General features: G+C 40.1%; 1 protein-coding gene across 1 annotated transcript in view; it reads right to left on the bottom strand.

Annotated features, from left to right (window-relative positions):
- cacna1fb (calcium channel, voltage-dependent, L type, alpha 1F subunit) overlaps nt 1-12,601 on the bottom strand; it is a 62,723-nt gene extending 50,122 nt beyond the window's left edge. Inside the window, exon 1 of the mRNA XM_030733760.1 lies at nt 12,339-12,601. Within this exon, the coding sequence (XP_030589620.1) occupies nt 12,339-12,360 (22 nt within the window). The 5' untranslated portion in view covers nt 12,361-12,601. The remainder of the gene's footprint in view (nt 1-12,338) is intronic.
- Between the last annotated feature and the right edge of the window lie 336 nt (nt 12,602-12,937).

Below are 12,937 nucleotides of genomic sequence, written 5' to 3'. Positions count from 1 at the left end.
GAGCCTGGTTCTGCTGGAGGTTTCTTCCTGTTAAAAGGGAGTTTTTCCTTTCCACTGTCGCCAAGTGCTTGCTCATAGGGGGTCGTTTTGACTGTTGGGTTTTCTCTGTATTATTGTAGGGTCTTTACCCACAATACAAAGCGCCTTGAGGCGACAGTTTGTTGTGATTTGGCGCTATATAAATAAAATTGAATTGAATTGAATTGAATATTCATCCTGCTGTAACCAGGTTTCTGTAAGGCAGAATAAATCAATACGTTGATCAATTATTAAATCATTTACTAACAGGGACTTGGAAGAGAGAGACCTAATGTTTAACAATCCACATTTAATTGTTTTATTTTTTGGTGCAGTTGATGAAGCTGTATTATTTATTGTTTTTGAATTTTTATGCTTAAATAACTTTTTGCTGATTTTAGCTTTGTTTTTTGGTGGTCTGGGAGCAGGCACCGACTCTATGGGGATGGGGTTTTGGGGGGATGGCAGGAGGAGAGAAGCTGCAGAGAGGCGTGTAAGACTGCAACTCTGCTTCCTGGTCTCAACCCTGGGTAGTCAGTTTTTAGGGTTAATAAATTTGGCCAGATTTCTAGAAATGAGAGCTGCTCCATCCAAAGTGGGATGGATGCTGTCTCTCCTAACAAGACCAGGTTTTCCCCAGAAACTTTGCCAATTATCTATGAAGCCCACGTCGTTTTTTGGACACCACTCAGACAGCCAGCGATTCAAGGAGAACATGCGGCTAAACATGTCGCTCCTGGTCTGATTGGGGAGGGGCCCAGAGAAAACTACAGAGTCCGACATTGTTTTTGCAAAGTTACACACCGAGTCAATATTAATTTTAGTGACCTCCGATTGGCGTAACTGGGTGTCATTACTGCCGACGTGAATAACGATCTTACCAAATCTACGATTAGCCTTAGCCAGCAGTTTCAAATTTCCATGAATGTCGCCTGCTCTGGCCCCTGGAAGACATTTGACTATGGTCGCCGGTGTCTCTAGCTTCATGTTTCTCAAAACAGAGTCGCCAATAACCAGAGTTTGTTCCTCGGCGGGTGTGTCGCCGAGTGGAGAAAAACGGTTAGAGACGTGAACAGGTTGGTGGTGTACCCGGGGCTTCTGCTTAGGACTACTCTTCCTCCTCACCGTCACCCAGCCGGCCTGTTTTCCCTGCTGCTCCGGATCTTCTGGGGGGGGAGCTAACGGCGGCTAAGCTACAGGGGCCTGGCTAGATACAGGATTTTCCAGGGTGCGGAGCCGAGTCTCCAATTCAGAAAGCCTGGCCTCCAGAGCTACAAACAGACTACATTTATTACAAGTACCGTTACTGCTAAAGGAGGCCGAGGAGTAACTAAACATGTGACACCCAGAGCAGGAAAGTGCAGGAGAGACAGGAGAAGAAGCCATGCTGCTAGTGAGTCGGCTAAGGGCTAAGCTACTAGCTGAGCTAAGCTAGCGAATTTCAAGAAACAAATAAAGTGAGTAATGTGAATACAGGTGATTCAGCAAAGAGTATGCTATTTAAAGTAGGTGAAGATTACACTAAAATATGTTATTATCCAGATAAATCGAGTAAATGAATCGGGGTATCAGAAAGCTGTAGAGACGCTTGTGTTTTCAACAAGGAACAGGCAAAAATCTGCAGCACGAGAGCCTCATCTGACACAGGACCCGGAAACAAGGTTGTCACATCAACATTCAACAAAAGGATTGTCAAAGTGGCAACAAAATTAATTTGTCAATTAATTTTTCTCTGTTTGTTTAAACAGTAACTGAAGGCTGTGTGCAGAAATGAATACATGCTGATAGCAGTGTCAACAAAACAAACATTAACCTTAGGTTGGCCTTTCAAGTGCCTAAAGGTGGTGGTGGGGTTTTTTTTACACATTCAGCTCCAGGTGTTTTTTGGCCATGAGCCACTGCATCTGGAACAGTATACATGTGGTTTCTCCTTTTCTTCTGACCTCACTGCAAGGTCAAAGAGGAGAGAAGGAGGACATGGAAGAAAAGAGATGAGCTACTATGAACAAGAGAGGAGGAGGAGAGACGTGATAGAATCCAGAGGAGGTGAAAAAAATATTGTAGTGAACAGCTGTGACCTAGATCTGTGTGTGTGTGTGTGTGTGTGTGTGTGTGTGTGAGATTTATGTCAGTACCTGAATACACACACACACACACACACACACACACACACATTTGCCTTACCATACTTGTGAGGACCTCAACACTGAACCCTATAACCAAGTCAAACCCTGAAACAGCCATAAATGTCCTCAAAGGGTAGGTATACCCACAGGTCCTCACAATGAAAGCAAAACAAGCATGCACGCATAAACCCGGTGATGGACAGGGTGAGATTACATCTTCCTCTCTCTCTCCATTTAGTCCTTTCCTAGAGTTCCTGTTTTCCCAGAATGCATTGCTTTTGCATCCAGCTGTTCTTTGTTTATCATGCAGGTAAGACAGTGGGACCCATGGATACATTTATGGTCAGAAGGAAAAAAATGCCCTCACACCTGTTAAGCAACAAACAAGGTGTTTGTGTAGCCTATTTGACCGTGTTTTGTGTATTTTGTGTGTGAAGCTGAGTAGTTTTTTGTATAGGGCCTGGTGGTGGAAAAACCCAGAGTCTATACTAAATGAAAAATAAATAAAATTAAATGAAATTAATACTAATCTCAATCACAATTATATTATTTTCTCCTGAGGTGCAGCTTACTCTGGGCTGAGTGTACAGTAAGTATATATAACAAATTTAATATCATCATGTAAAAGGAGTGATGAAGGAAGCACACTTGGAGGTAAACAACATCTATAGGGCTCACCAGGCAAAAAAAGACTGTTCAGGGTGGATTGGGGAAAAAAAACTGCACAAAAAGCCCCCTTAGAAAACTGAACAAAAGAAAATAAGAAATAAATAAACAGAAAAAAGAATCAAGGCTAGACCCATGCCTACTGGGCAGCTAGGCAGCACATCAACCATAAACTGAAATCCCCCAGGAGCATCTGGAACAATCCACCAATTAAGCCTGTAATTGACAACTTCATGCAAAAACAATAAGACCAAATTCTAATCAACTCCAAAGGTTCCCAGCACAAACATATTTCTTGAAAACAGTGCTAATCTCAACTTGGATTGCCATCCAAAAACCCACTATAAAAAAAGATGGCCTGTTCAATTATTAAATGCTTGCATAAACTCTAAGCAATGCCACAAACTGTCTATGAGCAGTCTAATTAGTTTACATGCCACTTACTAACATACTGTTTGCTATAAAGAAAAAGTCGTCGTATGCCAGCTTTGCAGTTGCTGCTGTCATTAATTTAACTTTGCTGACTACTCTGCATCATTACGTGTGTTAAAGGACACCTGGAAATCCTGCCTGATATTAAATGTCCTACCCAGCAATTTTTCTCTGGGGTTCAGTAAAACAGTTCTGATTCTGTCCTGTACAGACATCTGAGCTGACTGTAACCTATCCAGGTTATCAGAGAGACATTGAACTGACTGATTTACAGCAGCTTTGTGTGCTTATTAGAAACACTTCTCATTGGTGCACTCTTAGCTAAGTCATCCTACAGTGACAACTTTTGTTTTAGGAAATTAAATATCTCCTGTTGAGGAGCTGGTGAAGTTGCTTTGCCCACCAGGACAACAAGAACCATGCAATTATCCCAAATTGTGAGAACAGTGTGTTTGTTCGGGTACATGTGTCTTTGTGGGGACCAATCCAGATTTTTGCTGTTCTTTTTGTTTGTTTTTTGTTTTACCTGTGAGTGCACTGTATCCAGTCCTTACTTTTTAGACAGATGTGTTCAGACTTTGTTTTATTTGAATTTGAGGCTGCCCCCCTATCATGTAAACTGGGGACTTTTTTGTAAAGTACAGACTATACATTGTACGTAGTAGTATTTTAGAAAGTGAAATGGACCCTTTTGGCAAGTGATGATGTGGAACGTGTGGACATTTATTAAAATTCAGGACATTTTTTAGAATATAGCAGCATTTATTTAAAAGTGAATCCATTTTTGAAAAGCAAAGAAATTCATAGGGATGGTGGGAATGGTCCTTAAAAAAGTGAAACAGTTTCATGTTAGCATTATATTAACAATTATATTAACAACGGTCTCCACAAGGACAGAAGCACAAACACGTGTGAGTGTGTGTGGTGTAGTGGTACATCCCAGGGCTCACACAGAACCCTCCATCCGCCTTGTTAACTTTCTACATTGCACTGCCCACTCTCAGTGTGTGTGTGTGTGTGTGTGTGTGTGTGTGTGTGTGTGTGTCACGCTACCCTCCAGCCTGGTCCAGCTGGAAGGTCATCAGTTCAGTTAGTGAATGTTGGGGCAGTTTTTTTCTTCTTCACTGCTCACAAACACAGTTCTGCAGCAGCAGCAGTGGTCGGTTTTCTATTAAATCCAATCAATATGATAATGTTTATCATCTGATTTGCTGCTCAGGTCTGTATTTTCTTCATTGTGAAAGAAAACCAGTAAAATCCTCTTTTAATTTTATACAAATTATGAAAAAACAAGCTGTTCATAAGGACCAACCACAGACCGCTGCAGACAGTGAGTGACGGTGTTTCCCGAAGGAAGCTGAAGCTGCTGCAGGCGGAGACGTTTACCCAACCAACCAGTGAGTCTGCTAAACTAAAAAATGCTTCTGATGCCATCACCTTTGCTAGAGCTGCAGTAGCAAGATGTCATCCTCTTTCCACAATACGAGACTATTGTCTCATTTTACTATAATGAAGGAACACAAGAAGAGCAAATGCAAAGCAAAACAAGGAAATGAAACTAATGAAACTAATTAAGACAATCCAGAAATCCAGGCTTTATTTTTGGCATTTCATATTTCTTTACACTTTATTTACAAACAATATTAACACCATATGATTCACTCACGTTCACTAAAACACTGTTTGGCTTAAACCTTTATAGCATCAGAAGAAGAGTGATGTTAGTTTTAGTTAATTCACTTAAGTTAGTTTAGTTAGTTGTGACAGTTAACTGTTAGAAACTGCGCAAAAAAAAAAGATAGAGTGGTATTATGAGTCATGCAGATTATATACGATAATGTAAAACATTTAAAACTGTAAAAGACCGAAACTGTAAGGTGATGCATCCTTCTTTGACTTCTTTCATTAGTATGAACATTATCCTCTACATAGTCTGTGGGTCATTGTATTTTATGCCTTGAAATGTCTGGTAATTTATATGTTTATGTAATAATTGGAAAACCAGGGGACCCAGTATGGTGCTTTGTGGTACTCCCATTTACAAAATTAAAGCAGTGACTTCACACAGTAAACTTAAAACACACTGCTGTTGACATTGAAAATTAATTTATTAAATCAAATTTATTATGAATCTGATTTACCTCTTTGCAGCTAAACATCATTTAAATCAAAATGAACTTATGGGTAATACCCAGTTATCTTAGAGCAGAAAGTCTTTTCTACAGGGGTGGCTGTACAAATTCAGAGAAAAAGAAAATAAAATGTTATTAAATTATTAGCAGTTTATACGTTTCAAATGAGCTAAATTAATAATAAGCACAATTGTTGGTTTTTAAAGTTTAAAGTTGAAAGTTTAATCCAAGCTCCTTCATTCTAGACTGAAAACTAAAGGAGATTGTGTGTTCGAGGTTGTGGCTTCTAAACTTTGGAATGCACTACCAATATATCTGCGATCAATGGACTCTATTAATACTATTGTATTACTGTGTATTACTGTTTTCCTTTGATTGCTGTGAAGCACTTTGTGATCCTACAATATGTACATTTTTCTCTTATATGAATGAGGAATCGACAAAAAGAAAGCAAGAGAGAGACCTATTGTTGAGATTAAATTGTAGAACTTTATTAGCTTTTAGCGTTTTAGCTTTTAGCGTTGCTGCTCCCAAATTATGGAACGATCTGCCATTACATATTAGAAGTGTCCCTTTATTGTCTATTTTTAAAACCCTTCCTAAGACATATTTTTATTCTTTGGCTTTCAATAAATGTTGAGACTGCTTTTATTCCTGTTTGTGTTTTATTTGCTTTTATTGTTGTCTTTGTTCTCTTGTTTTGAGGCATTTTGGTTGCTTGATTTGTATCTGTAAAGCACTTTGTTGCAGCTGTTGTTGTTTTTTAAAGTGATTTATAAATAAAGTAGAAGCAGTAGTAGTAGCAGTATAGTAGCTTCTTAGGTCCTTTTTGATGGAAACTGATTACAGGGCTTTTCAGACTTTAAAGAAGTGTAGATTTTTAAAATGTCCTGAGGGTGAGACATTGAAATGAGGACTTCTACACTTTCTGATGAAACAAAGTGTGACACCTGAGAAATCAGACATGGGACTATGACAAGGATCGTTTCAGAGCATCCTTCAGGACAACATTGAGGAACCCTCAGTAACACATCGTCTGAACTGAAAGAACTGAATCCTGTCAGTGTCTCAGAGGCCAGCTGCATCAGGCAGGATGAAACTGCCTGCTCACCTTAAAGGTTATTTGGGGTTTAAGCAGTGTTAAAATTAACTTTCTTTCAGACACACAGAACAAAAGGAGGGATTAACTCCAGTGCCACAGCAACAGATGAGGTCACATGTGTTAATACTCATTTCCATGACAGCGTTATCAGAAAGTCTGTGAAGACCATCTTAATTCAGTGAGCAGAGAGCAGGACGTCAGATCCTCCTATATTAGGATCAGGTGGATTAAACTGAGTCCCTCTTAAAAAGATGGAAGTTGTGGCCTCCGTTAATCCCGTTCCACCTGAGCTCAGAGGTCTGACCTGACAAAGATCTGAGGTTCTGCAGCATCCCTCAATCTTCAGATATAATGGTTTATGTCATTCTGCAGGAACATCTACTTCAGTCCACACTGCACATTTCATAAAGAACTAGATGAATAACATTACAGCTCCCATTGGCTTTCAAAGCCTTCATAACTGTTCACACTGAAGAGGCACTCTGAAAACATCACTCATGGTGCAAAAAACACATCAAGAGAAGGTGGAGAGTTCAGTAACTATATGCAGTATTTGCTTAGCATATGGTTAGTTCTTGAAGGCCACAGAATCAAACTGAGCCAGCAATCATGACAGATGAGCTGACCTCAACACCTGTCCATATCAGCTCTGCTGATACCCTTTTGGCACCTGGACTAAAAGCAAATTCAACATACCCGGGATATCTTTTAGTATTCTGGCTTCACTTCCCCCACATTGGCAATCATGCTAAGCAGAGACACGAAGATGATTATTAACTTGATAAGTGAACCCAGGGTTTATCAGTCCAGCTATGAGTGTGTTCACATGAAAGGGGTGGCGTTGGCAGCATTCGACCAATCACAAATGGGTAGGTGTTACAACTGATGGGCTGTCCAAATCTGACAGGGGAAAATGTTGAACTTTTGAAGCAGATGCAAGATAAAGTGACTGAAATGAACCCAGAATCCTGAAATATATATTTGCACTGTATTACACACCAGGAGGTGTCGTGTAAGTCAATGCTAAAAATCAACCATGTTGTTGATATTGAAACTGATGCAGAGACTTTTGGACTGAACACGGTGACATAGGCTACCACACAGCTGTCAGGCGGCTCAGCCTGAGCAAAGTGCTAAAAAGAGTCTGAGAGCAGAAATTCACGAGTTTTGTGAGGAGAATGAAGGGCGTTCCAGAGCTCTCAGATACAGAACAGAAGGCAGAGCTTGAATTTACTGTTAATGTGACTGCACTAATGAATGAACTAAATGCTAAACTGCAAAGCAAGGGCCTCTTTGAACATGAAATATACAGCCTGGTGAAGGCTTTCATGAGAAAGCTGCAGTTTCTTTAAAGCCAATTGGAGAAGAGCATTAGGGAAAGAAACCATATCATCAGGTGATCACCTCAGCTGATACTGGTACATGTTCCAATCTCATTGTACATCCTGTATAATGACAATAAAGGCATTCTATTCTATCTATTTAGGAGCCCTGCATGATGAGTTTTCAAGGGGATTTGAAGACTTACAAACAGTTGAGAGTGAAATGCACATGATTTCATCTTCCTCCACTTGTAGTGTGGATAAATGCATCCAATGATGTTCATCTGAAACTCACCTTGAACTGCTCAAACGTGAACCTGAAGGGGCCACATTGTGCATTTATGTTCAACATAGAATCCTCGTGCACATGTAGCGCAAGTAAAGTTGTGCACCAATGAGTACCCAAGTGTAATAATATTACCTTTTAAAAGCATCTTTAATGTCTTTTCAAGTGATCTAAAAGCCCCTGAAGGAGAAAGTCGGTATCAGAAGCACACAATACTGACAGCTATTAACTGTCATGTGTCTTTGACCATCTAAACTTCACTGAGGCAATCTACTGCAGACCTGAGTAACTTTACTGGGTACCACTGATAGAAAACCCTGGCAAAACAAAGAGCTACTTTGACCCGCTGTTGTTTTTTATGCTGCTGTTTGTTTACCTGCACAAACTAAAATAAGTGTGTGAACGAATCAGCTACAGCTCACGTGTGACTGTTCGTTACTGAGTGTAAATAATATGAGGCCCTCAAGGAGAAAACATAAACAAGCAAAAGCACAAACATTAAAGGAGGCATACTCCAAATGCAGAGCAGCAAAAGCATACTCATACAAACAGGAAACACATGCACAGAGAAGCAGGTGCTGTTAGATGTGCTCAGTCTGGATAAAAAATAATGACATTAAATCAGACTCAAAGCAGATATAAGTTTTTTCTTTATGGATCATTATGTCAACAAGTGAGAGCTAATTATCCTTGAAGGTAACAGCCCAACTCCAGAGATGACCAGCTGATCAGCGTCCATCACTGTCCCCGAGGAGAACCATCTGACCTCTGCAGCTCTTTCTGGTTCCTGCTGGAACTGACGGCTCAATGCAGTCCAACAAAAAATGAATAAATCTGCTCTCGGAGTTTAGACATTTGCTTTTTGTTTTGCCCGAGGGTGATGTTGTTTGGTGTTCTTTTGGACTGAAAAAGCTGCCTGCTTCTGTATGCAGCTCACCTCGATATTCGGTTGTGTTGCAGCTGGTGTCAGATTTTAAAGATGCTTTCTTAGTCTGCGTTTTATTTTCCTAGGCGATCATTTTGACACCAATCAACCTGCTTTATTTACTTTCACTGTCTATCTTTTAGAGCTTCAAGTAAACAAGAAGTCGTATAAAATTTTACGCCCTGAAATAAAGTGGAATGAACTTTGAATTTCAGGGTCTCCATAACTGAGGATTGCTTTATTAAGAACCTGTGTTGATGTGTGCACACAGAGTGCTTGTGTAGAGTGGCAGCGATGCACAACAGCACCACATTTAGAAACCCAACATAAAGTACAACGCTAAACACAATCCAACGGCTTTAGTTGCTGCACAGCTGCATCCAAACAGAGCAGATCACTCTAATCCAGTAAAGCTGATCAGGCTACAGCTATGAGTGGTCCTCTGCCTTCAAGGACCTCCAGGACCTGATTCAGTCCACTTATCAGTAACATGTACAGCCACAGATCCACATATAAGAAACCTCCCCCCGCTCCAGTCACATGGCACATCTCTGACACATCCTCTACACCTCAGTGGGCAGCCCAGTTTGCCCAGTGAGCAATGTTCCACACAGTAATCACAATACACCCCCTTTAAGTCAAGCGCTAACAGCACACTGTCCTGCTGGTCGAGCCTGGATCACAAACTGGACACAACGAAAAGACAAAGACAAGAAAGAGCCGCAGACCCACAGTTTATTCTACTTTAAATCTGGTTTTTAGCTCTGAACTATGCGACTGTTTTCCTTCAGTTGTTGCGCTCATTTGTTGTAAAATGTATTTTATGTCAAGGTTTTTCTCTTTCATGTTAATTATAGACAAAAACCTTCAGGAAAATTAATCTTTTCTCATCAGAGGAAAACTGTGAGGCTGAAACTAAAAGTTATTCAGTACATCCGATTTTCTTTAACCATCAGTTGATTCACAAACAGGAAGCACTCAGAGTGCAAACCTCCATCGAGCTACTGGGCAGTACTTACTTTAAAGGGAATAGTTTGTGTTTTGTATATATTAATTTTCTTTGTTCTTTTTAAATGTACTTTAAGGCGTTTGTAGTGCAGTAAAATCAGATACAGGCAGCACGACAGATGCTTCCTCTGATTACACAAACATAAAAGAGCAGGTAACAGATAACACTGGGTAACAAATTTCCACTTTTGTCTTGTCTTTGGGTTTAAACTATGTTTTTCTAGGGGGCCTATCCCAGCTGTCATAGGGCGAGAGGCAGGGTACACCCTGTACAGGTCGCCAGCCTGTCGCAGGGCCAACACAGAGAGGCAGACAACCATTCACACTCACACCTATCACCAGGTAACCTAACCCCACTGACTGCATGTCTTTGGATTGTGGGAGGAAACCGGAGTACCCGGAGAAAGCCCAATTTGATCAAATCTTACTTTAACTGTTCAGAACAAACAACATTTCAAGAGTTTAGAAGAATTTTCTGATGTTTGAAGAATCTCCTCCAATATTACACAATTTCCAACCAAACACTCCAAGAAATTTTAACTATTTTGAGCAAAAAAAAAAAATTCTAAAATCCACAAAAGCAAAGTTTGATGGGAATAATGGACATTTTCTATTGTTTTACAATGAAAAGCATCAGAAAATAACACTTGCTTGTCAAAGACAAACATCGTGTTACATAGTGTAATAGGTGCTGATTTGTAAATAACTAGACATGAATAACTTGGGCTTATTATATAATATTATACTGCAGTACATTTCTAACTAGGCAGCTCATTCTCTTTCTCCTGGCAAGGCCTTCTTTAAAGATGTAACACATTTTGGGGTCAACTTGAAAGAATGGCAGACGTGAAATATGAAAGTGAGGTCATAGGTCAAATGTGACATTTAGAATCACCATATACCAGCATCAGTTCCTAAATGTTACCAATAAAAACAACGACAGCAGACTTTTAAGCAGAGTTTTAAAGAGAAAAGACATTTTATGAAAGTTTGACCTTATTTGACCTTGAAGAGCTCAGAGGTCCAAAGTGGTGTAATATTTAGACTCCCCACATATCATTCCCTGTAGGTCTATATGCTGTCAATACAAACAATGGCAGTAAAAAACATAGTTTTAAAAAGCTTTTTATAGCAGTATTATCACTTTGACCTTCAGATCAATCTATTGACCTTGAAGCAGAGGTCAGAGGTCAAATGTGACATGATATTTTTCATTTTTATACTTTCTATATGTTGAATACACACCACATGTGTAAGAATCATAGTATCTGAGTTATAAAGCTTGTTGCCAATTTTTGAACAACAAATTATGAAGCTGACCTTGAAGACTTTGGTGGATCCCAGCCAAATTTTAATGGATCGTTAACATGACCCCACTCTGCACCTCTACAAAGTTTCATTCACAGTTTGTTCAAAACCTTTCGAGCTATTGCGTTTACAGGCAGAACGACACGCACACATGCAAAAGCTACCAAAAACATGACCGCTTCAGCAGAGTTAAGCTCGGGCTCAGCAAACCAGAGTGACCAGAGCCTGGGATGGAAAGTCAATAAAATGAGCACGAAGCATCTTAAGACCAAACAAATTACTCAAAAAAGATTTACAACAAGCACACGGAGACACACACAAAAAACACAAAGACAGAAAACAATCACACAAGGCCAAAGATAAAAGCACTACAATCAAGAAATGACCACAAAGGGATGCAAAAACTTCAGTTTGAAGAGCTTGTTCTGCAGAAAAGCTGAAGGTCTTCTTGTACCGTACCTTCAACATGACATTAATGATCAACCACAGCAGCTTCTAAATATCTAAGGTGGGTACAGATGTGTTGGGTGGAGCTGACGTTAGTGTCATGTGCTGTTTTGGATCTCTGCTTTACGCTCACTCAGTACACTGGCTTCACAGTGTGTTTGGACACAGGACATTAGCGCACATGATGTGAAGGAAAGAGATCAAAGGTGCATCAGATGGTAAACTGGATCAGCTGATTTCATGTCCTATATTTACTGTTGTGCTGTTTAAACTTTACTTTCTGTGTATTTGAAGCATTTTTAAAAAATTTTATTCCTTTTGATTCTTTTCTGACTTTCTTGGTTTTAGTTCAGGAAATTATCATTTTCAGATCACTTCTGCATTTCCTATAACTCTGCAGGGAACACATAAAAGCCAAATCAGCTGTGAAAAAAAGCGTAGTCGATTAACCGCAGCAGCTGTGACCTTCATAGGAAAATCCAGCTGTTCCAGTCTGACTGAAACACAAATCTGAACTTCGGCTGTAAAACCGAAGTGCTTCCCTGACTCATTCACTGAGCTCTTACTTCGGCGGTTCTCCTCGTACATCTTCGCTGCTTCTCAGCGCCGCACAGCGATGATCATCTTCAGTCGATGCGCGCTTTGATCAGTTTCCTTCTCATCAGCCGCTCTTCTTCTGATTCACCAACAACTTCCCCGCATCTCGCCTCGAAATTAATCCACCTTTCTTCTTTCTTGATGCCGCCGAGTCATCGATCAAATAATTTGTTAATTTATATCCAAACGGAGTTAAAAAGTCTGAAGAAAAAAAGGATAAACCCAGACAGACCTGCGGCGATCAGGGAGGCGAATTTAGCTTCTTTTTAAGCTTCGCTTCACTAATCTGACTCTCTCTTCATCTCTCTGCCCATCGCTCTCTCTCTCTCTCTGCCTGTCAGAGGCTCTCTACCTCTCTCTCTCTCTTTTTCCCAATTGGGGATTAAACAGGAAAAAAACTCGGTGTTAAAGGGGAGGGCAAACCGAGACGAATTAAAGGCGCAGACAGGAGCCTTTATCGCTGAACTGATTAAAATGACTCAGAAATATGTTCTGATCGAGGTAAAAATCTGGGACCAAAACTTCAGGATTATCCTTTTTCTTTTTTTCTTAGCTGGGAGAAAGTATT

Source organism: Archocentrus centrarchus, chromosome 7 (assembly GCF_007364275.1).
Source record: "Archocentrus centrarchus isolate MPI-CPG fArcCen1 chromosome 7, fArcCen1, whole genome shotgun sequence".
NCBI lineage: Eukaryota > Metazoa > Chordata > Actinopteri > Cichliformes > Cichlidae > Archocentrus > Archocentrus centrarchus.
The sequence above is the reverse complement of the archived record's forward strand: the minus strand, read 5'-3'. Positions and strand labels throughout refer to the sequence as shown.